The 24,752-nt window shown below is 43.1% G+C and overlaps 1 protein-coding gene across 1 annotated transcript in view; it reads right to left on the bottom strand.

Annotated features, from left to right (window-relative positions):
* Nucleotides 1–49: 49 nt before the first annotated feature.
* LOC146572338 (voltage-dependent T-type calcium channel subunit alpha-1H-like) overlaps nt 50–24,752 on the bottom strand; it is a 58,919-nt gene continuing 34,216 nt past the window's right edge. The window contains exons 16-35 of the mRNA XM_085276382.1: nt 23,950–24,137; nt 21,527–21,838; nt 20,819–20,919; nt 20,439–20,562; nt 18,983–19,051; nt 18,620–18,804; nt 18,408–18,534; nt 15,425–15,550; nt 15,248–15,337; nt 14,602–14,794; nt 10,198–10,349; nt 9,991–10,100; nt 9,772–9,905; nt 9,616–9,686; nt 6,291–6,369; nt 5,909–6,030; nt 5,257–5,541; nt 5,020–5,170; nt 3,596–4,155; nt 50–3,043 (exon numbers count right to left, since the gene is read on the bottom strand). Coding sequence (XP_085132508.1) covers nt 2,402–3,043; nt 3,596–4,155; nt 5,020–5,170; nt 5,257–5,541; nt 5,909–6,030; nt 6,291–6,369; nt 9,616–9,686; nt 9,772–9,905; nt 9,991–10,100; nt 10,198–10,349; nt 14,602–14,794; nt 15,248–15,337; nt 15,425–15,550; nt 18,408–18,534; nt 18,620–18,804; nt 18,983–19,051; nt 20,439–20,562; nt 20,819–20,919; nt 21,527–21,838; nt 23,950–24,137 — 3,821 coding nt within the window. The 3' untranslated portion in view covers nt 50–2,401. The remainder of the gene's footprint in view (nt 3,044–3,595; nt 4,156–5,019; nt 5,171–5,256; nt 5,542–5,908; nt 6,031–6,290; nt 6,370–9,615; nt 9,687–9,771; nt 9,906–9,990; nt 10,101–10,197; nt 10,350–14,601; nt 14,795–15,247; nt 15,338–15,424; nt 15,551–18,407; nt 18,535–18,619; nt 18,805–18,982; nt 19,052–20,438; nt 20,563–20,818; nt 20,920–21,526; nt 21,839–23,949; nt 24,138–24,752) is intronic.

The raw sequence follows: 24,752 nt of genomic DNA, 5'->3' as shown, positions 1-24,752 counted from the left end.
TTGACACACGAGGAAAGGACAGAATTAGAAGAAAGGTTATTGAGTCAGATAAAAGTCAGACAGGAAGTGGTTTTATTCCAGCACTGTCCAATCATCTCCTCTCTTTGTATCATTCCCCACTTCCATTAATATGCAGGAACATTAAACGGCTTTATGAACATTTGCATCATCCACCATCATCATCAATCGTTACAACTGGCACCCCTCATCATCCATCCTCGTCATCACCAGCAGATAAATTGACATTCAAAAGTGTAGAAATTCACCTTTGTAGTTCTCCTACCACCCACTGTGTTAATAAAATAGATTCTTGACCTTTTCTACAAAGTTTTACGCATTGTTATGTCACCTGAATAAGCCCTTCTTTTACATCTGCGTCTGTCTGAATCACCTCTTCAAATTTAAGGGGCCAGCAGAGGGCAATCTAACTCCGCAAAGCTCTGATCGCACCACACTCAGCTGTGTCTGAACTACCTCTACCCTGAGAATACTAAGACGGAGGGGGGGTTGTGAGAAAACGGAGCTGACTGAATGTTTTGAGTGGGTGGGATCGGGGGGAAAGCGAGGTAGAAACTACTAAGGCCTAGGTCACGCTACATGATTTTAACTTAAAGGTTCAAAGAGCGGATTGATTTTTCAGGCTGTCAGGGTCGGGTGCATACAGGCCAAAAATCAACAAGACATCAAGGTTTTCTCAGGCCATGAGCAATCAAGCGACACCCAGAAGTTTACTGTAGGCCGTGATGAATGAAGAAAAAAAACCCTCCAAAAACCAAAAAACTGAAGATGAATCATATTGAAAATCAAAAACTATCTTTAATATAAAATTTCCTATTATAATATATCCAACAAGCTGCTGTACAGGATTCATTATTACTGTTGTGGAGGTATAAGTCTCTTATAAAACGGCATTGTGCCTGCACCATTCACATACTGCAGGTGTTCAGTTACAAATTATTATTATTTTTTATTACGTTTTGTAATTCTACTGCTTAAAACCACATTTGTAAACATAAACTGTCATTTCTGCACCACAGAGAACAAAGTGGGGGAAAATTCTATTCAAGTACCGGTTTGCAAATTAGGAAAATCATCAGATCTTATTAACTGAATGAGAGCTGAAACAGCTTGTTGATCAAAGGGTTAGTCAAAAGAAAACAGTTGGCAACTCTTGATATTGATAACTGACGGATACATTTTCAAGCAGCAATGCTGCGAGGGGTTCTGCTAACTAATCAGATTTGTTAGTTTTACAGCTTTTTCTTACTTACTAAGACATTACTCCTAGCCTGCTGTACCACACCATGGTAAGGTGGTTAAGTCAAGGAGTTGGGGTGATACTAAGACTGAGACATATTGTTGAAATCACTTATTTTCTTTAGGATTATTCATCATCTGTCCTGTAAATAGATGGTTTCATACATGCGACTCTATTTAGAATGTATGTCTTTACACTGAAAAAAAGGGGAACATTTTGAGGTGTTTTTCTTTTATATTGTTCAATGATTTTACTATTTCATTAAGATCAAACTGGGTTGTGTGTAGCCTAAGAACTTAAATGACTTTGATCCTCTTGATCCAAAATCATAATAAACTGACAACCTGCTGTTTGGTCTTTTTTGTCGGGGTAAAGAAATCCCAGAACAGCCTACTCTGTTCACCTGGATGCTGCATTTTCAGTGGGAAAAACATTTAATCACTAATCCTACTGACAACTTCAGTCATTTGACATTCAAAAATGTGGAAATTCAACAGTCTTCAGTCACTTGGATGGCTGAAAAAGTCATTTATCCCATTAAAAAAAAAGCTGCAACCAGATGAACAGAATCGAGTGCCTTGGGTTTGGTATTTTCACAGAGGAAAAAAATGTGATTAGACGTTACCGTGATCCGGTTATGTTGTGTGGACTAACAGGTAGTTGCAGCCCCAGCTGTGTGGTCTCTTTGTGTAAAACAGCAGACCAGTCACTAACTTAACCTGCAGTGCACCTTCAGAGTAGTTTTGTACTCTGACCTGGGCTTGAGGTGCGAGGAAAAGGATGAGCGAGTGGAGCAAGCAAGGGGGAGGGTTAGTGTTTGAGTAATATAGCTGCAAAGTGACTCTATGAGTGAACTAAAGCTAGAACTATGAGAGAAGAAAAGGAAACTTCTTCTTGTGTGCATCTCGTGTGCATACGGCACAAAAGGGGTCCAAGTCTTTGAACACATACACACTCAGTACACACACAGTCTGAGTCCTGCTCACACAACCTATGAAAACCTTGTGAGTGCAAGAGGCGAGGGGCGGGACAGGAGACGGGTATAATCCTGTTTCCGGCCGCGGCTCCCGTCCCTCTCGTGCACTAAAGCAGCACATTCGGCACCTCCACTTCAAAGAATGACCAATCCCATCACAGGTTTGTTTAGTCTTCCACAGAACTTCCCTCCGGCAGATTAGGAGAGAGGCTTGTGGCGTCAAAAGACAAAGTCCGCCTCCTCAGCTCAGCGCTGCTGTCAGTTAGTTGGGTTGCGACTGGAACTGGCTCCTCCCTGGGCGGCGGGCTCATTCGCTGCTTCCTGTTCCTGCCTGAAACCGGGGACACCGAATGGCTGAGGCGGCTCCTGTGCTCCCCGGGACTCGGGGTGAGGTGTCTGCTTTTGTGCGGGGAGCTGGTAGGTTGCGTGTGAGAGTGAACAGAGCTGTTAATACAGCTGACCTCTGCGTCAGCGTCATCTGGCTGCGGGGCGGGGTCTGAGCCAGGAACGGGGCTGGCTGCTCTGGAGTCACAGAGTGGAACTGATACCTTCAAACTCTTCTCAAAATCTGCTTCTGGCTGAGAGCCACAGGCTGTCTGCTCAGATACGTGTTCTTGTGCAGCGGTATCGCTGTGGCTCCGGCTGTGGCTCCTGCAGGAGATGACCCTCTGCGAGTGCGCATATTTCACTGTGTGAACGCTGGACGACCGTTGCCGTGGCGGGGTGGAGGAGGCTGCGGGCACAGTGAGTCGGGGCTCCGCCAGATCGTCAGCTGAACTCTGATCCAGAGAGTCGAGGCGCACGGCCTCCTGCGGACACAGCACATTCACAAACACTATGAGATAGCCAATCGCAGACTGTTGTAAAGTGCGTGTAGGCTTGTGTGCTGCAGATCAACCTGGAGCAAAAGATGGAATTCTAAAAAATACATTTAGATAATTTTTTGTTCCTTACAAACACAAAAAGGCCCCAAAATTGATTATAAGCAACTACCACCCACTTCAAACTTTGCAGACGTTGCGATTTTAAATTTTTTGGAGAGATGCCCTCTAACCTCTCAGCTTGATTCCGATTCATTCCCATAAAATTAAAAAGCACCATCTAAATCCTTCGAATCTCACCTGGCTTATTTAATTGATTCAAAGGGAAACTGTTAAACTTGTAGAACTAAACTAATATAACTGTCTTCCTCTCCTCACCCCCAGCAGATATGTTATTATAGGGTCTTTACCTTACAACATAAAGCAGCTTGAGGCGACTGTTGTTGTGATTTGATACTTTATCAATAAAACTGAACTAAACTGAGCTGAAAAAGGTTTGCAGTGTGTTTGTGTTCAGCTATCATCGTCATAAAAACACACCTGTCTCCTTAACTGTCTGCTTGCAGCACGGAAGGATGCTGGTCTCCTCATGGCTGAACTGTCAGGGACGTAGGAGGGGCTCAACTTGTTTCTGTCTAAACTGTCTTCGGGACTGAGCCAGTAAGAAGGACGCCTGCCGCCGCTGTGCGTGGGGCTCAGTCTGAGCGACGGATGCCTGTCTATGCTGTGGCTGGACATGAGCTTCGGCCGCTCGGCGCTGGGATCCGGATTCACCCTGTATCCGTCCATACTGTGAGCAGAGCTGAGTCTGTGTCTGTTGATGCGATGCGCTGGGCTGAATCTATATCCGTCTATGCTGTGAGCCGAGTTCAGTCTGTGTCTCTTGGCTCTGTGAGTGGGGCTAAACCTGTATCCTTCTACGCTGTTGGCTGAGCCGAGTCTGTGTGAGGAGTGCCTGTCGATGCTGTGAGATGTGCTGAGGCAGATCATTGGCCTTGAGCTGCGTCCAGACCCCAGTGAAGCGTGACTGATGGCTGGCAGAGCTCCTGGAACCTGCAGCAGGGAGCCGCCTCCACTGGAGCCCAGAGATGACATGGAGCCTGCAGACAGTAACGTGGATTATGAAGATGACAGCTAGAACATAAAAAAGCAAGACTTTAACCATTAGATGCATTTTTTTTTTAAAAGAGTTGTTTCACCTCACAGCCACTCACTCACACACACACACACACACACACACACACACACACACACACACACACACACCATCAGCTCCTATATTTCAGTACGTTTTCACAACTCAGGAGATGAAAAAACTGTTTTGAGACCAAGTCACGATTCAGTTTCACCTCATCTTTATCTCATTGGCAATTTTAGTTAACATGACTTCCAGTGGAGGACTCTATATTCAGCTCACTTGGTGCAATAAACTCCCACTGTTAAAAAAGACACTTTAACATGACAAGACTGAAAATAACTTCCAGGTAATGCTACAGGCACACTCCAAATCTAGAACTACTTGATTTCTAGTTTTAATCTATGATAAACCTTTTACTTACAGCATATTGTTAAACATCTGAGAGAGAACACTGAGTGGAAACAAAGAATTACGGTGTGTGCAATTGAGATGTGGTTGGTTTTATATTGGATGACCCAACATTTTCTGTTGTTTTTTATTTGTTCGTGGGATACCTGGCTGTTCCAGGATTTGTTACAATCCAAATATAAACTAAAGATGGGAAAGACGTGGCAGGCGTATAGTTCTATCAATTCCATTTAAATCCATAACAAATATCTCCTTCCTTAAGGCCTTTGATAACATTGCCTTACCTTGTGCAAACTTCACAGCTCTGCTGCCTTCTAAGCTATTTATGGAAGCAATAATCTTTACAGGAGTCATTTACTTGTTATAGGACAGTAAAAAACAGTTCCTTAATTCGATTGGCTATAAACAGCCAAATTACCTGAGAAGCTGTAGCCGGAGAATGCCTCGTGGCCAATGAGCGGATAAGGAGAGCATCTGAGCGGCTGAGGATAGCTGTCGCTGGGGAGGGAGAGCATGCGTCCCATGCTCAGTAGGTTGCCATGGGAACACCCTTCATCCTCAACTTGCACCTGGCACATGACATCACCAACACTGTTACTCTCACTGTCATCTCTACCCTGCTAGCTTACACGCATGCAGAAATACAAGCAGGCACCTGGGCAGGTGCGTCCAGCTCTAAGTCCCCGCCCACAGACGCGGTGCTGAGCCGTCGACTGGCCTCCTCCCGCTCTCTTCTCTCCTCCCTCTCCCTCCTCTCCTCCATCTCCTCCAGCTGTGCCTCCTTGTTGCTGTCCTCCAGGTGCTTCATCAGAACGGCCACGACCACGTTGACAAGCACAAACTGAGCCGTGAGGACGAAGGTGACAAAGTAAACGGGCGAGATCAAGGGCAGGTAGGTGAGGCAGTGGCGATCCTGCGGGCGACACTCGCGCAGTGTGTCCTGGATGATAAAGGAAGGGAAGAGGAGACGATAAAGGATCAAGAAGCAATAACCTGATGATAAATGAAGGGATTAGGGTGATATATTAATGCGCTCTGCTGTACTTCCTTTCATCTCCTACAGGGGGAGATGTTGATCTGAGCCCAAAAGGACCTTGAGCCTGTCACAGAAGAGTAATACACTCTCCTGACCCTCGAATGTCATCAGCTCTTAGTCTGTCATAAAAAAACAGTGATCTGCTCTCTGCTTAATGCAGAGGCTGTCTCATAACCTATGCATTGAGACACGCAGACACAAACATGCACTCAGTCGTCCATCCATCTTCTTAAAAAACCCCCTCAGAGTAGAGGAAAGGAAGAGTAACAACCTTCATGATCCCATTCCAGTTGTCCCCGGTGGACACCCTGAAGAGCGTGAGGAAAGCCATGCCAAAGTTGTCAAAGGTAGCGTGGCGACTGAGACCCTCGCACGGGTTCTCGTCTGAGCACTCTGAAAGAGGATGAAAGGAATATTAGATCCGGTAAGTGTGGGAGACGAAGGCAAGGGGGGAGAAGAAAGAGAACTGCGCGCAGATTAGATCACTGATTAGGTTGCTGATTCTAAATTGGCATTAATTAATGTATGTAACTCAGCAAAATTTATGCTTGTTTATGTAATCCACACATAAATCACCCGTCGGTCGCACCCGCTTGCACGCATGCACAGGCTCACATGCACACTCTTGCACGTACATGCACGCACACACTAACCCAGTTTTCCAAAGAGCTCAACTCCCAGAGCTGCATAGATGAAGAACAGCAACATGAAGAGCAGACCCAGATTCCCCACCTAGACGGACACATTACACGCACAAACAGATATATAGAGTGTATGATACACCAAAAAATAGACATGTACAGTATACACTGAAAAAGAGAGAGAGGGAGACGCCAACAGATAGGATAGGCCCAAAGACAGAGACCGCTGAGCCTTACTGCACTGACGTTTACTACTCCTTAAAAACTAACGGGATCCATCATGGTACCTGGAGTGGAATAACACCTTACGTTTTAGGGCTTGAGAAACAAGTGAGTTTTTGGCGCCTGGACCCAACCCTGATGAGTCACAAACACGCTTTTCACCGAGTCCTGGCCTGCCTCTCATCATGGTAGGAGGCACGGCGATGTCTAATTAGATAAAAGGTGCATCCACCGATGAAGCGAACTGGAAACAAGCGCATTGGACGGCGCTGCAAAGACGTGGGTTTGATCCCCTGCAGTGACGTGTCACTTCAAAGACACACAAATACTACACAAATGGGAAGTGGAGGATCGTGGGTATTTTCTTTATAGCTGAGATTTCCGCTGGTTTGTTTGAATATATGCAAAGATGAGCACGGTCGTTTAAAATGAACATGGTTAAGCTGCAGGTCAAAACCATCACCACACCTTATAAATGTGTACTTGTATACATGTTTCCGCTTGTTTGATGTGCACCACCGCCCCCTCCCTCACCCTTTCTCCCTTGTTTCTTGTGGGGTCCCCCGAGGAAGGTTGGTTGATCCTCCCCAAAGCCTTCCCACATTATATTCAAAGAAGGCACACGGGGAAGGCGGCAGCTCTGTGATGCTATACTTAGGCACAGGAGCGCTTTGACTTGATGGTAACACGCTCACAGATACAATGCTAATGTGCAGATCTCTAGTAGTGCGCACCATAATTATGATGTTATGCCCACGCTTGTTAGCGTGCTAATATTTGTTAATTAGAAGTTAACACACAAGTAGAGCTGAGGCTGATGGGGATGTTTCTGAGTCATTGCTCAGGTGAATGACTGGGTTTTAAACTAATTGCAGAATGTTGGCTGCTCCTTCCAAATGCTAAAATGTCCTTGGGTAAGAGAAGTTCACAGAGTCCCCAGTTGCACGAATTAATGACAGAGACATTGTTAAAGTGCTCTGAAGATCTGCTAAGGTTAAAAAGTGCTGTAAAAGTTCAGACCATATTCTACTAGTATATCAGGTAAAATCTGACACTCGCATGTTAACCATTAAAAGGTTAACATATGAGAGTGTTCAGCCACAGAGGAACATAAACAGTGATGCTAAACTTCACTACAATCCATCCACATCATGAAGAAATTTAAATGAAAGCTACAAACATCAGCTGTCAGCTGGAAAGCTAAATTCATTTGGCCTCATCGTGAATATTTGCTAAACATTTTATGATAATCCATTTAATAGTTGGAATTTAATCTGGACCAAAATGGTGAACTAGTGTTGCTGCTCCCACATCTAAGACACATTTTCTTTTCTTTTTACCTTTTTACTATAAATGGTAAATGGACTTGTTCTTATAAAGTCCTTTTCTACTCTATTGGAGCACTCAAAGCACTTCATACACCTTGCCTCAATCATGCAAGAAAATTTTCCCTTGCCTTTTCTACATACATGCTTTCTGTCTAACATTCACACACAGTCATACTGCGATGGATGCATCGTAGAGCAACTTGGAGTTAGTATCTTGCCCAAAGATCTTTGGTATGCAGACCGGAGCAGCCAGGGGTCAAACCACAAACCTTCCAATTAGTAGTTGACCCGATAACTTGATGTAGCAATTTAGTGATAGGCAGGTGCTTGATGTTGGATTTCAACCTTGTTTAGGCCTTTTTTTCCTTAGTAGACGCCTATTGTGGCTAACCCTTGTTTTTCTTTTCTGAACTGAGAGGTTTGTGTCATATTTCCGGCCTGTTTCCAGAACAAAATAGCTGGGTGTGTATTAGACATTATTGAGGGTTATCTCTGCCTATACAGGTTACTATGGCTACTCTAATGGTCATTTAACCCAGCGTTATTGATATATACTTGTCAAAACTCATTATTAAGGGCACAGAAGAGGTCTTCAATGTCTTTATGGGGGAAAAAGTTAATGCATTTATGTGGCAAAAAATATGACTAGCTTTGTGGCTAGGTCAAACTGGCTGAGAAGTCTTAGCTTAGCTGTTTTTTCTGTGCGTGATATTCTAATATTTTTAACTGTTTCCACTGTGTTAGCCAGTGTTTTAGACAGCCAAGGTATCAACAGCATATCTTAACTGGAAAAAGCTAGACAGGGTCATCTGTAGTTAGCACTAATTAGCAGGTATCTGTGACTGTGTTGCATCCATGGAGTCTTGCTAACCAAGCTAGCTGCTAACTTAGCACAGCAGCCTTTCATTTAAATTTCATAACTTTTGGCTTCAAAAGGAGAGTCTGCAGACCCCCGGTGGCGTCACAGTGACTACATCCATCTCCCTTCTATTATCCCCAACCAGCCGCCCCTTCCTGAGACGGGTTTTGCAGGAAATTCCTTCCTGTCAAAAGGGAGTTTTTCCCTCCCAGTGTCGCCAAGTGCTTGCTCATAGGGGGTTGTTTGATTGGGGTTTACCTTACAATATAAAGCACCTTGAGGTAGTGGTCCAGGCTGTCAGTGTTAGTAGAGGACATAAACACAGGCTTGAAAAAAAAAATCACACAGGAAAGGAGCTCAGGAGGTAATCAGAAGGTTGGCGATGTGATTGGCGGTTGGTGGTGCAAATATGAATGGGTGTGTGAATGAAGCTTATAGTAAGAAAGTGGTTTGAGTGCTTAAATACAGTGGAAAAGTGTGATATATCTACCAGTGTATTTGCCTGGTAAAATCTGCCTGAATGCAGCTTTTGTCTGCAGAGCTTTTGTGCCTCAAAGAAAAGAAAGCTTTTCAGATTGGATCTTTGGATGTTCTGCTTTATTCGTCAGCAAGCAGCAAAACAATCATCCCAAAGCCAAACTGTTTCATAACATGCCAAAAAGTCAGGATTTAACTGATGAGTTTAAGGATCTGCAGTTACCTTTTAGCTAAATCTGAGTATGTCTTCTTCTTTGTTTAGTGATTATTAGGTGTCGCTGGTATAGCACTGCTTGGGAGGAATAAGTGATAAATCATGGAAGAGGCAGTCAGTGCCAGGCCTCGTAAATTGCTAAATAAAACAAGCCATCTGCTTTTCATCAGATCTGGACACCAGGCAGCCATTTAAAAAGACATGTTTAACTGTACAAGCACAATAGATGCTTCTTACCTGAGGCAGAGCCTGCATCACCGTGTCCAACAGAGCTCTCATCCCCGTCGCCATCTTTAACAGCTTCAGCACTGAAATATCGCAACATGTCAGCTCTTATCAGCCTCACCCCGTCGTGTTTTTTTTTTTTCTGTGTTTGTCTCCCCGTGTGCTTACCTCGTGTTATCCTGAGGACCCTCATTATCCGTATAATTGTGGGGTTGATGGGCAGGGAAGCACTCAGGTCTATTTCCTCCAGTGTGATACCCATGATGGACAGCAACACAATGGCGAGGTCCAGCTGGTTCCATCTTGACACACACGGACAAAAACAATAATTAGCTTCTGAAGGGATGCTTTTTGAGAGCCTCTGTCTCCATGCGCGACTGGGGATACCTCTCTTTGAAAAAGCGCCGAAGACCAAACGCGATGAGTTTCAGAATGGCCTCGATGACGAAAACCAGCGTGAAGACATAATTGCAGTACTTCAGTATCTCCTCGAGGTACTGCAGGACACACAGATACACACTTCTACAATACCACTGCATTGTGCTTCATTACTATGGTTTTAGGACAGGTGGAGGAAGGTGTTGCCATGGTTACCTGAGGTTGGTTGTAGTGCTCCATGCTCATGGTGAGGAGGTTTGTGAAGATGATGATGGTTATGAAGAGATCCAGGTAGTGGCTGGTGCACACGGTGTGGATGCTTCGACGTAACGGAGAGTAGTCGGCGTAATACGGCTTCTCAAGGGCCCCTACACACACACACACACACACACACACACACACACACACACACACACACACAGAGATACAAACACAGACACACACACACACACACTGAGAGTCATTAAAATGCTTCTGAAAGAAAAATATGATATTGGCTATGAGGTCACTGGTGAAGCGTGTGCCAAGTGGCACTCTGGTGTGTGCGTGCATGTGTGTGCACAGACTAAAAGTGCCACCTCAGGAATTCAGTCCTATCCATCATGCACACACACTCTCCACGGCACCTCAAGGTGTCTTTGAGCAGAAACCCTCGCTGTCTGCTGCCAGACAGTTAACTGACTAAGAGGAGAGCACTACTAGAGATTACACTGCAGAGAGAGCGTACAGAGAGAGAGACAGAAATCTAGCAAGAGAAAGAAAATGTGTGTGTATGTAGGGGTGCTGACTATGCGTGTGTGCACACCTATGCGAAATGACCAGAACTATGTAGACACATTCCCTGACAAGGGAAAATTTGATACAATTTTAAGACAATTTAATGCCTCAGGATAAAATTTTAGACAACAGCAGGCTCCAACTGATACACCTCTTTAACTGCTCGTTAACAAAACTATCCACTCAGCCAGTGACATCACAATAACTCAGGCAAGTCAGGTCAAGATAACCTGCTGAAGTTTGCTTGTTAGAACAAAGGAATGCAGAAGAGCATCTCTGAATGTGTTTGAAGCAGATGGTCTACAGGAGCAGAAGGCCTTCACAATCATCAGATCTCAGTCCAACAGAGCACCTTTGGGATGTGGTGGAACAAATATGGAGCTCTGTGTGATGCTTTCATGTGAATGTGGACCAAAATCTTGCTGCGCCTTGTTAAATCGGGCCCTAGCACACTGTACATAATAAACTGGCCAGTGAATGTATAATAGGTCCATGTACTAAGCTCCATAAAGAAATAGCTCCATTAGTTTGGTTGGAGCACTTTTGACTGGCTGACGCAGTGACGCTGGGTTTACTGCCAGCATCAGCGCCAGCATTTTCTTTCAGTTCTCCAGCAGGCATGTTTCCCTTGTTGTTTAAAGCAGGATCATTTTTTTTGTACCTTTTCCCTCTGCACCCGTTTCTTCTGCTTCAGACTCCAAAGGAGAAGTGACATAAACAAACTAAAACTAGATTTGCTTTGAAAAGTGAGGAAAAGAAAAGAATGAGGAAATCGCTACATAATAAGTCAAGGTTACTCGTCAACACATGCTGGCTTTTATGAAATTTAATGCTGAGAAATAAAATGCTCTAACACCGACAGACCTGATGAGATAGTGGAGCAGAGAAAAGAGACACTCATAAACCACAAATGACATGTCCTACTTTCAGCGCACTCTGACGCACCAGTTCGAATGGAAGCTGATCGTTCCGGACACTGGGAATAATGTGCTCGTGTACAGGCGTCGGCAGACCTGGGCCCAGAATGCTTTATGAATAGTTCCTCCAAAAGAAAACATAATCGTGCCTTAAAGCTGGAAAATAATGGATATTGCTCATCGAGCACATGAAAAATGTTCAACTCTTTTTGGGTTGTTCTCTGTTCTCTCTCTTTGTGTGTGTGTGTGTGTGTGTGTGTGTGTGTGTGTGTGTGTGTGTGTGTGTGTGTGTGAGGACTTGTCTTTGTTGGCATCTGCTGGTCGCTAGGCTAGGGATGTATGAACATTTTTCAAAGGAAAAGGAGATGGAAGCTAACGGGCGCAGGCGAGGCCAGAGGAGATGCAGGAAGAGTTATCTCCCGTTGCTGTAGCAGCAGATGAGTCAGGACATGAGAAAGCCACTGCCTCATCTACGAGCTCGGAGGATGAAGGAGAGGACTGTTAAGCTAGAGTATTTCTTTCGCAAGGCACACTGTGTGAAAGCCTTACCTTACACCTCCATGTGTGATTAAAGCCGTGTTAACCGGAACTCACTGTGATCTTAGTGCGGAACATGGGCCGAGCGCAGAAAGGAAGCGGGATGACCTTACTTTTCCCTTTGTAGAAATCAACTGATACATCTTCCAGCCATAATCAGTTTCCCCTGAAGCGTATTTATGAATCATCTGCATTTGCATTTGCAGTCGATTTGGCCACTGAAACTGTTCCACAGTGAGAGGGAGTGAAAGAGAACTTAAAAGAGGAACAGCAGCATAGAGAGATGAGGTCACAAAGACAGATGCGATCAGATGGAGAGAGCCCAGGACCCAATGATTAACTGTAATAAATAGCAAAAGAACCCTGATTGATCTATATGTGCTGCTGAACATCGACTATCGACCTGCAGCTGACATCCTGTAGTGATCCTATGTTGTGTAATTATCAGCCCATATGGAATAATGAGTATCGATGATTATTTAGCCCCTATGGGAGGAAATAGTGCACTCATGTTCTGCTTCTGTTTTTTGGAAGAGAGGGAGCAGGATGGTTGCACAGTGATTAGCACTATTGCCTCACAGCAAGAAGGCCCTGAGTTCAGCTCCATCACCCGACCTTCCTGTGTGGAGTTGCATGCTCTCTCTGTGTCTGCGTGGGTTTTCTCCAGGTACTCCTCCCACAATTTGTGATTCTAAATTGCCCGCAAATGTGAATGCAAATGGTTGTCTGTCTCTCTGTGTTAGGCCTGCGATAGACCAAAAAAAGACATTTTACTAGATTTAGGATGGTATATGGTGATGGGATCATTTTCATGGCCAAGGGAGTAAAGAGCAGAGGAGGAGGCAACTCTAGCAGGCAGAATGGAAAATGGTGCAACTATCAGGGGAGACTCTAAAGACTTCTGGGTAGGGTGAAGCCACCAGTGGTTCAAGATCTTTACAATACTTCTTAAAGAAAGTGAAGTGAAAGCAACGTGTGTGTCCCCTTTCTTGAATCACGACTGCATGGTTTTTTTCAGGTGGTTTAGGAATCACATGTTAAGCAGTTACAGGTGTAACGTTTGGATGTCCACTTAAAGCACTGTGCAGATTTTGAGCCGGCCCTCCTGCTATTTTTTAAAGTGGTCCTGAGTAACAGTTCTCCCGGCTTTGTGAAGGTCTTTCAAAGTTTTTTCTTTGGACATTGGCTGCTTTTTCACCCATTTTCAGTCCAGTCCTTGTACCTGACCATTTTCATTTGTTAAGCCGCTGAACACTGACGTGTGAATCATTCAAGCATAAACGGACATCCAGCTCAAGGGATGAACCAATGTTGCGTCTACACATAGCAGACAACTTAGAGCCCATTTCAAATTGTATCTTTAAGGCCTTTACACACCGGACGTGTAAAATTTGTGCAAATATTTTGTGATTTAAAACTATTTTTCGGACTCACCTATTCTTAATAAAGCCATTCACATTGACCACAATAAATGCCAAGTCTGCCAGTAAAAGTTTCAACAGTCCCACTGACATCCTGAAATATGCACAGAAGCAGACGCGATAGAATTTCAACTCCTGGGTCAAAACATGAAATTCTTCCTCCTGCTGCCTTCTCGTGAGAGTTGCAGGAACCCAGAATCTCAGTTTTTTCCTTTTCTTGTTTGGAAACATCAGGACCAGCTGGTCATAGGTTGACATATTTTTCACAAAATCACAGTGATTTCAGTCTATATATATATGTTACGTGACAAGCTAGCGTCCAAAAAACTGAGAATTTCATGCAGAATTTCGTAAAGGCTTTTAGCAAAAACACAAAAAATTAGGTATTATTAAAAGGTTTGACAGCATAAAATAGTATTTTTGCACCAACAAGGTGATTCCCAAAGACCTATTAGCCTTAAATGTGGTTTATCTTGCCATGCTATGCAGTTTTCTCTGTAGTCCTCACAACATTTAAGGAAACAGAACAAGTGGAAGGCAAAGAAAGAACATTATCAGTCATGGATTGGCCTCAACATTACTGAAGCACTGTGGGATCATCCTGACAGAGAACAGAACAACAGGCAGAAACATCCAAAGAACAGCTTTGAAAGTCCTTCAAGAAGCCTGGAGAACTATTCCTGGAGACCACTTAAATAAATTACAATAACACTTGTCTATGAGAGCTCAGACAGTGTTGAAGAATAAAGTCAATACCAAATATTGGCATTCAGGGTTGTCAGAATTGTACAAATTCTGTTTTTGTCTTCTATACTGTATTTCCATTTATATCTCCACATTTCAATAAATGGCTGCACCCATTTCCCATTTTTCTAGCCAAATATGAAGCAATGAGAGGTGACTCAAGACTTTTGCACAGTACTTTACTCTGATGTCCCTCCACCCACTTTCCCGAAACACTTCCTCACTTCTCCTCCTCTTCTCCAGTCGCTTCTGTCGTTTCTCCTCCCTCAGCCGCGCCTCTTCCTCCTCCTGCTGCTGGCGACACTTGTGAAAGTTTTCCACCACCACGCCCACAAACATGTTGAGCACAAAGAAGCTGACAATGAGCAGGAATGAGATGAAAAACAGCAGCATCCAAGGATTGTGGTTTATCACTGGCTGCAGAGAGAAACAGAGAGAAAAAAGCGAAGAAGAAAGGACAGGAGGTAGCAAAGAGACACAAAAGGTAAAAAAAAAAAAAAAAAACAAGAACAGAAAGAGTGATGAAAGAAGGTGAGGAGGGGTGGAGAGGAAGAAAAGGAGAGAGCACAAACAAAAAGACAATGTAAGTACTGAGTCAGCACTAAAACTGCCAGCTCTGTCAGCTCACATCTATTCATCCATCTGCCTTTTTTTTCTTTTCTTTGCACAGCTACACCTCACTCCCGAGATATTTCCCCTTTCACACTCAAACAAACAAGATCAAGTGTTCCTAAGAACGACACAAAAAAGAAGGAAATCACAGGGAAATATTCACTCGCTGAATGAGTCGTTCATCTCCCTGATTTTCACTTTTTAATCCCTCACACACCCGCTCTCCCCCCCGCTGTGTGCGAGACTGCCTCTCCTCACCTGCTGGTCCACACCCATGGCATCCAGGCCGTCGTACATGATGCTGACCCAGCCGTCCTTACACGACAGCACAAAGAGCGACATCAGCGCCTGGCGGGATGATACGCACATAATTCAGCTTTACTGCTACGATTACCAGCCTGTAAGAGCAGATGTCTGTCCAAGAGTGTGACAAACCTGTCCCAGATTGTCGAAGTTGTATTTCCGCCGCAGCCAGCGGTAACCAGCCTGCAGACACTCAGTTTTATTGGTGATGTTACTTACATTGATCCCGTCGCAGTAGAAGAATTTCCCTTTAAACAGCTGCGCAAGTGTGAGCACAGAGAAAAAAACATGAGAGAAGACTGTAACCTCAAGGCAGTGTAAACAAACCTTCACACAACAGAGCAGAGGCTGTTATATTGCTGTACAGTAAACAGTCTGCAAGAGCCTGCAGACCCCTGTGCAGAATCACTCCAGCATGGGTGTTCTCATTAGAAGATAACCCACTGATAGCGTGCTTTTCGTCAAATATAAGGCTACGTGTTAATTAGCTTCAGCGTTCATTAGGTATTATATCCTTGCAAGGATTAAATCTGAACATTTGTATTTGCAAAAAGAGAAACATAAGCCATGAAAATGAACTGACTGGCTTTGAGTGGAGTTTTTAAAAACGGTACTGTACATTCATTTCCTGACTTTGACATTTTAAAATGTGGTGAGAGCCTTTAAACCTTAAAGGAAGTTTCATTAATAGATTCTTTTGTTTTAAAGTATTTCTTCTGTTTTTTTTCTCCATACAGGTGATCCAGGTGTTTTGTTTGTTTTTTCTTTCTCCCCCCCCTTCTCACCATCTCTTCTCCCCTTTGGTTTTCTTTCTCTCCCTCTCTTTCTTTCATTCTTTCTCCCTGTCCTATCCCCCAGTCATGTCTGTCCCGTTTGTAGCACCTGAAAATAAAATAAATTCATAATTATAATAAAGGTCAATCAAATGGACCAATATGGCAAGGCCATGATGATCCACTTGGTAAAATAAATCCGCTTGGCATCTTTCTTGGCCTTAAGACAACAATTCTGATGGCTAAAGATCCAAACGGGACACAAAAAAAAAAAAAAAATAAAGTATTTCTGAAGGACTTCAACGCGTGAAGAAGTAAATGTGTCCGGAGACTATCCAGCCTGTTTTAAATGTGCACTTGAGCCTGACTCCTATTAGTGCAAAGATGTTTTACCTCACATTTAATCCCTGAGATATCGTTGCATAAGAAAAATAAGCTCAAAATAGGCAATTTCAACAGCACATCTCTAGTAGGCTCTAGTAAATGAAAGAAAATTTTGGGCTTAAAGTGTAAGAAATAAATGTGTAAAATTCATTACAAAGTTTTGGTAACTCTTAGACCAGACTGCCCTGACATTATAAAGCAGAAAGTTTATGTTAATGCCCTTTTTTTTTTTTTACTGTGGACCCATTATAAGAAAAATAAAATTTGTATAGTACATAAAGAAAAAACAGGAACTTTTCTGCAATTTAATTGTTTATATATTACTTATTTACTTTGGTGTAGCATGAATGGCCATGGTGGAGGTCTACATCAGTAGCCAATGGTGTAAAACTAAAAAATACAGCTAAAAATTCAAAATTTATGACCTCCCTCACATTTTCCAAAGCCGTCCATTGGGGCCAGATTGGAGTCTTTGCTAGGCCAATTCTGGCCCACAGGCCTTATGTTTGACACCCCTTTACAGCAGAAGAAAAGTATATAATTACAATCTGGTACAAAAAGCAATTTTTGGCCTCTGTTTCTCTGATAGTTTCTCCCTTCATAACAACTCTAAGTTAATAAGTCAACCACCTGGATAATTGAGTTAAGGGCACGGCTACTTTGATTGACAGGTGTCCCAACACAGGCAGGCGTAGCCAATCATCGCTGCCAGGCCTCAGCGCCACTAATTGGAGTCACTGAACTGAACCTCTCCACTGTGTTTGCGGTGTTGGTGTCTCCTGGAGCATTTTAATGGAAATATCTGACAAATAAAATGTCTCCCTGTATAGCACACATTGTCCAAGAAGTTTGTGCTTCAGTTTTGGAAAGTGAACTTTGAGGGTTTTATTAGTCTGTTAGCTTAGCATTCATTAGCAGTTTGTATATGCAGCTTTGAACAAAGCTTGCTAGCACTAGTTGATACCTGGAGCCCCCCACACCTCATTATGATATGTTCAATTGTGAAACCAACCCCCCACCCCCCAAAAAAACATGGCAGCAGCCTGAATGCTAAATGCTAAAGTCCAAATACTTTAGCATTTAGCTTGACATCACAGTGGCTACGACCTAGCTTGCAGATAAAGGTGAAAATTAAGTGTTAATTCATGTTTCAGACTGTAAAAAAAGGTGAAATGCTGATCAGTAATTCTTTTGTGTCCAAACCTAAACAAACTGCAAGCAAAAAAAAAAAAACACCTCCCCTTTCAGACTTTCACTGTCCTTTACATTAGAAACACCAATATGTCACTTGAGGGACGCTGATCCAAGCTGGTTTTCTAAGGTAGGAGGAATCAAGCTACTATTTAAAAGTAGTAACAAATTAAACTTTATTTGCGCTTACATTTTTTTCTTTCTTATACTGTACCCTGTTATTTGGCTTCAGAGCTTATTAACAGTCCTAACCCTGAGGTCTGAAACCAAAGCAACGTGATATTATTTTTGATCCTTTATATCAAGCAAAGTGTGTTATTTATAGTTTATTAGCTCATTCTGAATATTAAGCTATTTTAATAAATAATAAGCTGTATTTATGAATTTGATTAGTAATATTAAAATCCAGGTGAAAATCCGATTTAAAAACCACATTCTCAGCACATTCCCCCTGTTGAACCATTGTTGTTGTTTTTTTAATTACTTCCAGGGACTGGTGCATAATCAGCAGCTCATTTGCATTTCCTCCCAATTTTTCTCTTCACTTTTTATTACCTGAAGCTTTCTCTGAGCTCATTTACTTTAAGCCACAGTGATCTGTGTCTTCTTGCAGCAGAAAACACAACGAGCTTTTAATGTTCGGTCATATCAAATCGAGTGAAAATGAGTTTGACGTGTTTTGTATTTTGCTGTCTCGGGGGAAAAATGATGGAGCTTATCTTTAACTGACAGAGGACGAACGGGGAACGGTCGGCATGAACATTTACCTGGACTCCCAGAATTCCAAACACGATGAAAAAAGCACAGCAGATCAAAACAATATTCCCAATTGGTCTGAGAGATGTGATCAGAGTTTCAACCACCAGTTTCAGACCTGGAGCACGACTTATCACCCTGCAGCAAGCACACACACAGGTTAGACAGTCCTTAATATAATATCAGCAGAGTAAACACAGATGATAATCTCCTTGATTTGTACCTGAGTGGTCGAAGTGTGCGGAGCAGGCGAAGGACCCGGAGGATGCCTAAGATCCGATTACCACCTGCTGAAGCGATGGACACCAGGATGTCCACAAGTGACACAAACACCAGGAGCCCATCCAAGACATTCCAGCTGCTCTGCAGGTACACGCCCTCTCCAAAGTACAGGCCCATAGCTACCACCTGCATGCAGACGCGCACAGATCCAACAAAATTACTGAAATAATTAAATAAGCTAAGGTGTAAAATGAGAATGAAAGCCATTCTGATCCCCACCAGCAACGAAAATTGCCTCTTTAGAATCAAGAAAATGACTTTGGAGTAGAGTGCTTATTCAGAAAATGTTCACTGTTATGGTTACCTTGATCATCATTTCGCCCACGAAGATCACAGTGAAGATGTAATTGGACACACTAAGAAACATCCGCTCCTGTTGCACACACACAGACACACACACACAGGCGTGAGAGCATGCACAGATTAACAGCAGGAAGCGCATTCGTCAATTTAAAGGCTTTGTAGCCTTAGCTTTGATTCTGGAGCACAAAGTGTTGCATAACGAGCTGAGAAAAAAAATGCACAGCAATCGCTGTAGAAACATAATAAAAGCATACTGGGAACAACACGTGTTGTTATAGAGACTCTTACATCAGCTACAAGCACATGAGCTCTTGTAGTAAACAGCCCCTCTTTGTGTGCGTGGTCATGCAAAAGACGTATGCTGCTTCTGTATTTGTGAGCCGTGAGTCATGTCTTGAGCTGTTTAAGGTTTAGATTACAGTGCTGCGCGAAAGTCCTGATCTGCCACTTTTTCTAGGAAACTGAGAAATACAAGTGGCGATTTATTGAAACATGTGCAAACATAAATAGAAACGCAGTATATAAGTTGAAACAGAGTTTGGCTTCAGGAACAGTTCTCCAGGCTTCTTAAAGGACACTTAAAACTCTTCTTTGGATGTTTCTGCCTTTTGTTCCCTTTTCTGTCAAGATGATCCCGCACTGCTTGGATAATATCGAGGTCCGTGCTCTGGGGAGGCCAATTCGCTGTGCGTTTTTCTATCCAGGTATGCTTTTACTGCATTAGCAGTGTGTTTGGGGTCATTGTGATAATGGAAAATCCAACTACTGCCAATCAGATGCTTTCCAGATGGTATTGCATGGATCAAAATCTTATGGTGTTTCCACTTCTATTCTTTTAGCTCATAACTATTTGGGAATCTCCTTACTGGTGCACAAATAATATTTCGACAACTGCCAAATTGTGGTATCTTTAGCAGTTTTATAGGTTCAACTAAAGTAATGGAAGCAACAGGCTGTTAATGACAAAGTGCTTAAAGATAAAATTCAAAGTTGCTTCTTTGCTGTGTTGTCTGTTATCTCTAAACACAACACTGGTTCAGCCCTTGAGTTAGGTCAGTGGTTCAGTCATTGCTCAAGACTACTTTAAAAATGAAAGTCTGGATCATATGAAGCAAAATCTAAAGACTTTTGGGGTGGCTCAAGACTTTTGCACAGTATTGTAGCTGTTACGTTCAGACTTAATCTAAGCACTTAGACTAATGCATAATGAGTTCAAATCTGTCAAATCATCAAATAAAAAGCACAATGAAGATGGAAATTATATCAATAATATCCAGTTAAACCAACCAAGGAAGACAAGAAACAGAGTTTCAGTGTAAAATTACATCCATTAAGTCCGGGTTAAAGGTTAAAGGTCAGGGTCTGGAATGTCGTTATGATGGTGCTTATGTCAATACTTCTCCTTACAAGTGTAGTAACCGTGTGTGTGTGTGTGTGTGTGTGTGTGTATGAGGTACCATGCTGTGTGGCTGTATGTCAGGTCGCTCCAGGGCGATGGTGATGCAATTAAGGAAGATGAAAAGCAGGACGATGTGATCAAACATCTTGTGACCTATGACCCTCTGACACCACAACCTGAACCTGCAGAGAGACGGTGTGAGAAGAGAAAAGGATCGGCAACAACCCCAGTGTTTATTTTCTATTCAACACATCACCTGCATCACTTCCATTTCTGCCAGGTTTAATTGATAAAAGTACAAGTTGTACAACCAAGCTTCAGCTGTCACCTTCACACTTTAGCTGTGAATTTTTACACATGCGTGCAGTTAAGGCCACCTAGGCCACCCTGGAGAATATCAGGGGCTGTGCATAAACGTGTGTTTGTGTGTATCTTTACTGGTTGTGTGGAGCGAACAGATAGAGGGACCATTCTTCATGCTCCAGGCACCACTGAGGCTCATATGGCTCCAGTATCTTCTTCAGCCTCTTACATAAACTCTGGAATGAACACACAAACAGACGAATGACATCGCAGCGTACACTCGTTACGTTACAACAATCAGCATTGCTCCAAAAGTTGATTCTGTTCATCTGGATGTAGCGTTTTGTGGGAGAAAATCAGAAAATCAGTATTGCTCATCATCTTATACACCCATGATACCGCAGAATGAAGTCATTTTCATTTCTATCCAAGGTTTTTTCTTTCTTTTTTTTTTTTTTTGCAGCGACCTTGTGTGCATGCACAAAAAATTCCAACACAGCTATTTTTTCAAACAATATTCCGAGTCATTCTTCCACCCGGATCTAATTTAAATTCAGCTAATTAAATTTTTCTAAGAAACAAAAGTGTCTTAAGGTCAGCCAGGTTGGAATTTATGCCTTTGCGGGATAATTAGCAGCAGCTTTTGAACTTCTGAACATGCCCAAAACAAGCTCTTTTATGAACTTGTTTTATCTAGGAATAACAGAAATGGGACGCCATCAAAATGCCTGCTCCCTCTGATTGGAACACACGCCAATTAAAACTGCCCGAGTCTACATTTACATATATATTATATGGTTTTCCATTTGCTGAGACAAATTCATGAAACAAATAGGCATTAACCTCTTCAATCTCCTCTTCCTCTTGATCGGTGTGGTTATGCGATGTCAGGGGAGCATCGTCGTAGCAGTGGTCTGGCAGGTGGAAGGTGGTGCCGTTACAGTCTGGGGAGAGGAGCATTGGCACCTGCAGGTACTCTGACTGGTCCAGAGACTGCTCCCTGCTGCTGGCTTTGGAGCTTGAGTATGTGTCGGACAGCAGGGACTCCATTTCTCCAGACTGGCTCTTCCTGTGGAGGCTGGGGGCTCGGCCGATGCTGATCCAGCTGGAGCGACGGCTCTCTGGCCCGCTGTCCCACAGGGACTGTGAAGACAACTTAGAACAAAACCAGTGCCTTGTTGGATTTCTGCCTTATCTTTCAAGTGCAAATAAGGATTTCATTCTTCACAGATTAAAGCTGCCCTGTAGAGTTTTTGGCCATTAGCAGTGCAGCGGGGTGATGTTTTCATGAGTGGGCTCCTATTTTGTTTGTATCTTGTGCTCCTTATCAACCTCTACATGGAAATGACCAGGATTTGCGCTAATGATAAGTCTGTTTGGCCCAGCACAGTTATTAAACTTACTGAGAAACAGGGTAAATCAACAGGATGATATCTGATAACATTTTAAGAGGTTTCAGTGCAGAAGCTAGCCACAGCGAGCAACCACCTGTAACCATTTGCCAGTGGAACATACAAGGACTTGAATAACCTAGCCTTATCTTATCTTAAAGACTTTATAGTACCATGTCACCCCAATAGAGTACTTCAATTTCAGACTGCTGGTTTACTTGTGGTTCCTAGGATATATACACGTAGAATGGGAGGCAGAGCCTTCAGCCTTCAGGCCCCTCTTCAATGGAACCAGCTCCCAGTTTAGATTCGGGAGAAGGACACCCCCTCTACTTTTAAGATTCAGCTTAAAACTTTGCTTTTTAATAAAGCATATAGTTAGGGTTGGATCAGCTAACCCTGAACAAACCCTCAGTTATGCTGCAGAATGCTGGGGGAGTTTTTCTTTGCGACTATTGCCATGTTCTTGCTATTAGTGGGTTTAAGGTTGTCTCCATGTTATTGTAAGGTCTTTACCTTACAATATAAAGTGCTATGAAGCAACTGCTTTGAGATTTAGTGCAATATAAATAAAACTGAACTCAATTGAACTGAATTCGCTCAATGGTCCATCAATACACTTTTCTTTACAACCTGTCCTTTAGCCTGTCCACAGTTACTGCTGTATCTGCAAGCCACTTTGAAACCCGCCTCCAGACCAATTTGTCCTTTCCATCCGTGTCTCACATAACCATTGTCATATCTGTCACCACTGACGTTGCCTGCTTTGTTCTATTTCTGGTCATGCTGCTGCTCTCCTCCTGCATTTTTTAACTAAGGGTGTGTTCACCGTAGGCCATCTGTTCCCCAGCACATCTGACCCCAAAGTCCAGCTCATTTCACTAGTGCGATTACTAGTGCGCGCCATTCGCAGTTAAGTGAACTGTGCCCTGTCTGGCTCGAATAGGTGGTCACAGCTGAGCTTCAGTTGAATTCAGTGATGGTACGCATGTAGTGTGATGACCATCCAAGCACAGAACTGCGCCACTTGCTCAATAGCAGCTGCCTCTGTCAAAATCCCCGCTTTAATAACAAATCTACAGGGCATAAGAACTGGCCCAGTTAAGCCACAAACTGCATAAAATCATGAACCCCTTGTGCTCTGCAAGAACGCTTTTTAAGAGTGCGTGTCTGAAAAACGGGAGAGAGCACGAGAAAGGAGTCGGGACAGACTGAAGTGGACCTGGCTCATTAAGGGCAGACCAGCTGGAGAGCGATCAAGCTCCGGCACAATGCAAGGCAACCGTGACCAGTCTGAATCCACCCTTGGAGGACATGTTTTAATCAAGATAAGCTAAAATTTTCAGCCACCTCACTTCAGTCTGAAACATCTTCTGAGTCGTTAGCATCAAATCTCCTAAAAGCAACGTGAAACGAACCTGACGTTGAGCTCAAGCATTAAGCTTAGCCGTGCATAGAAGGAGGGCTACATGACTCAACCCGTCAACAGTTGGTGATACTAAAGTGCCAGCAGAAGGCCTGCTAACAAAAAGACTGCCAGCCCAAACAATGCTGAAATATTTGGCTTTGTGAATGTTTTATGAGGATAGAAATGCACTCAAGTAATTTGTCGTGTCTTGAGAAGACACATAATGGGTTTGTTGGGAAACAAAGTAAACAAATGAACCTCTGCAAGGTAGCTTTAATGAAGCTCTGTGTTATCATTCTATGACTTCAACATTTAGAAATTGCTTCAGCTCAGCTTTGATTTATATCCTTTGCATAACAAACATCTTTTGATTAACTGTTTCTCTAACTCACATTTATAATAAATATTTAACGTGGTTTTATATAAATATATATATCTCCACATAAAAGCATGTGCCCAAGGCTCACCGGTGACCTTTGCTCAAGGCTGTTTTCCATGGATGCACCACTGGCCCGGCGTGACTGGTTGGAGTTTATGGTGGGCGTAGCTGCAGTGTGCGTGATGACTGGCAGCGGTGGAGGAGGAGGGGGAGGCATGGAGGCTTTTGGGTTCAGGAGACCATTGGGACTCAGCATCATGGCCTGAATCTTCAGCTCTGCACACACACACACACACACACAGAATATTTGATGTCAAAGAATGATTCTCATTTATTATATTTTGGGATTTGCAATATTTTCATGGTTTCGTTTGGATCAGGGCTGCACTGACCATGGCTGTATCCGCTGCATATAGGCTGTATATGTCACGATCACTGGCTGGTAAAGCTCTGTGGATGTTCAGGTTTTTAAGGTGGATCTTATGCATGAGTTGTGGAGCTGACAAACTGACTGCACTAAAAGTTGTGCAACTGACTTCTGGATCACATGGTCTGGCAAAATCAGACCAACCTAAATTAAATCCTCCTTTTGTGTGTGTTTTACTTTGATTATGACAACAATTAGTGACTAAATAAGACTTTAGAAACTACTGAGTGGGCCCATAAACCCATGTGGAAAGTCTCAGCTGAGCAATACGGGCATTTTTTTAGATATCAGTAGATATCAGTGAAATTTGACTTCGCTGCTCCTGCTCGACATTAGAAAGAAGACGTTTAAGACTTCAGTCAGTAATTTTTCATCAGGGAATTTGATAATCCGCAACTTAAAGTTTATGATTTAGAGAATCAAGCTAAAAACGTTTAAAAATTGGGTACTAATATTGTTTATTA

This window comes from Mchenga conophoros, linkage group LG6 (assembly GCF_057382185.1).
Source record: "Mchenga conophoros isolate Kocher_MC1m ecotype Shallow Benthic linkage group LG6, M_conophoros_male_GT1.1, whole genome shotgun sequence".
Classification (NCBI taxonomy): Eukaryota; Metazoa; Chordata; class Actinopteri; order Cichliformes; family Cichlidae; genus Mchenga; species Mchenga conophoros.
This window is presented reverse-complemented; position numbering and strand designations above follow the sequence as displayed.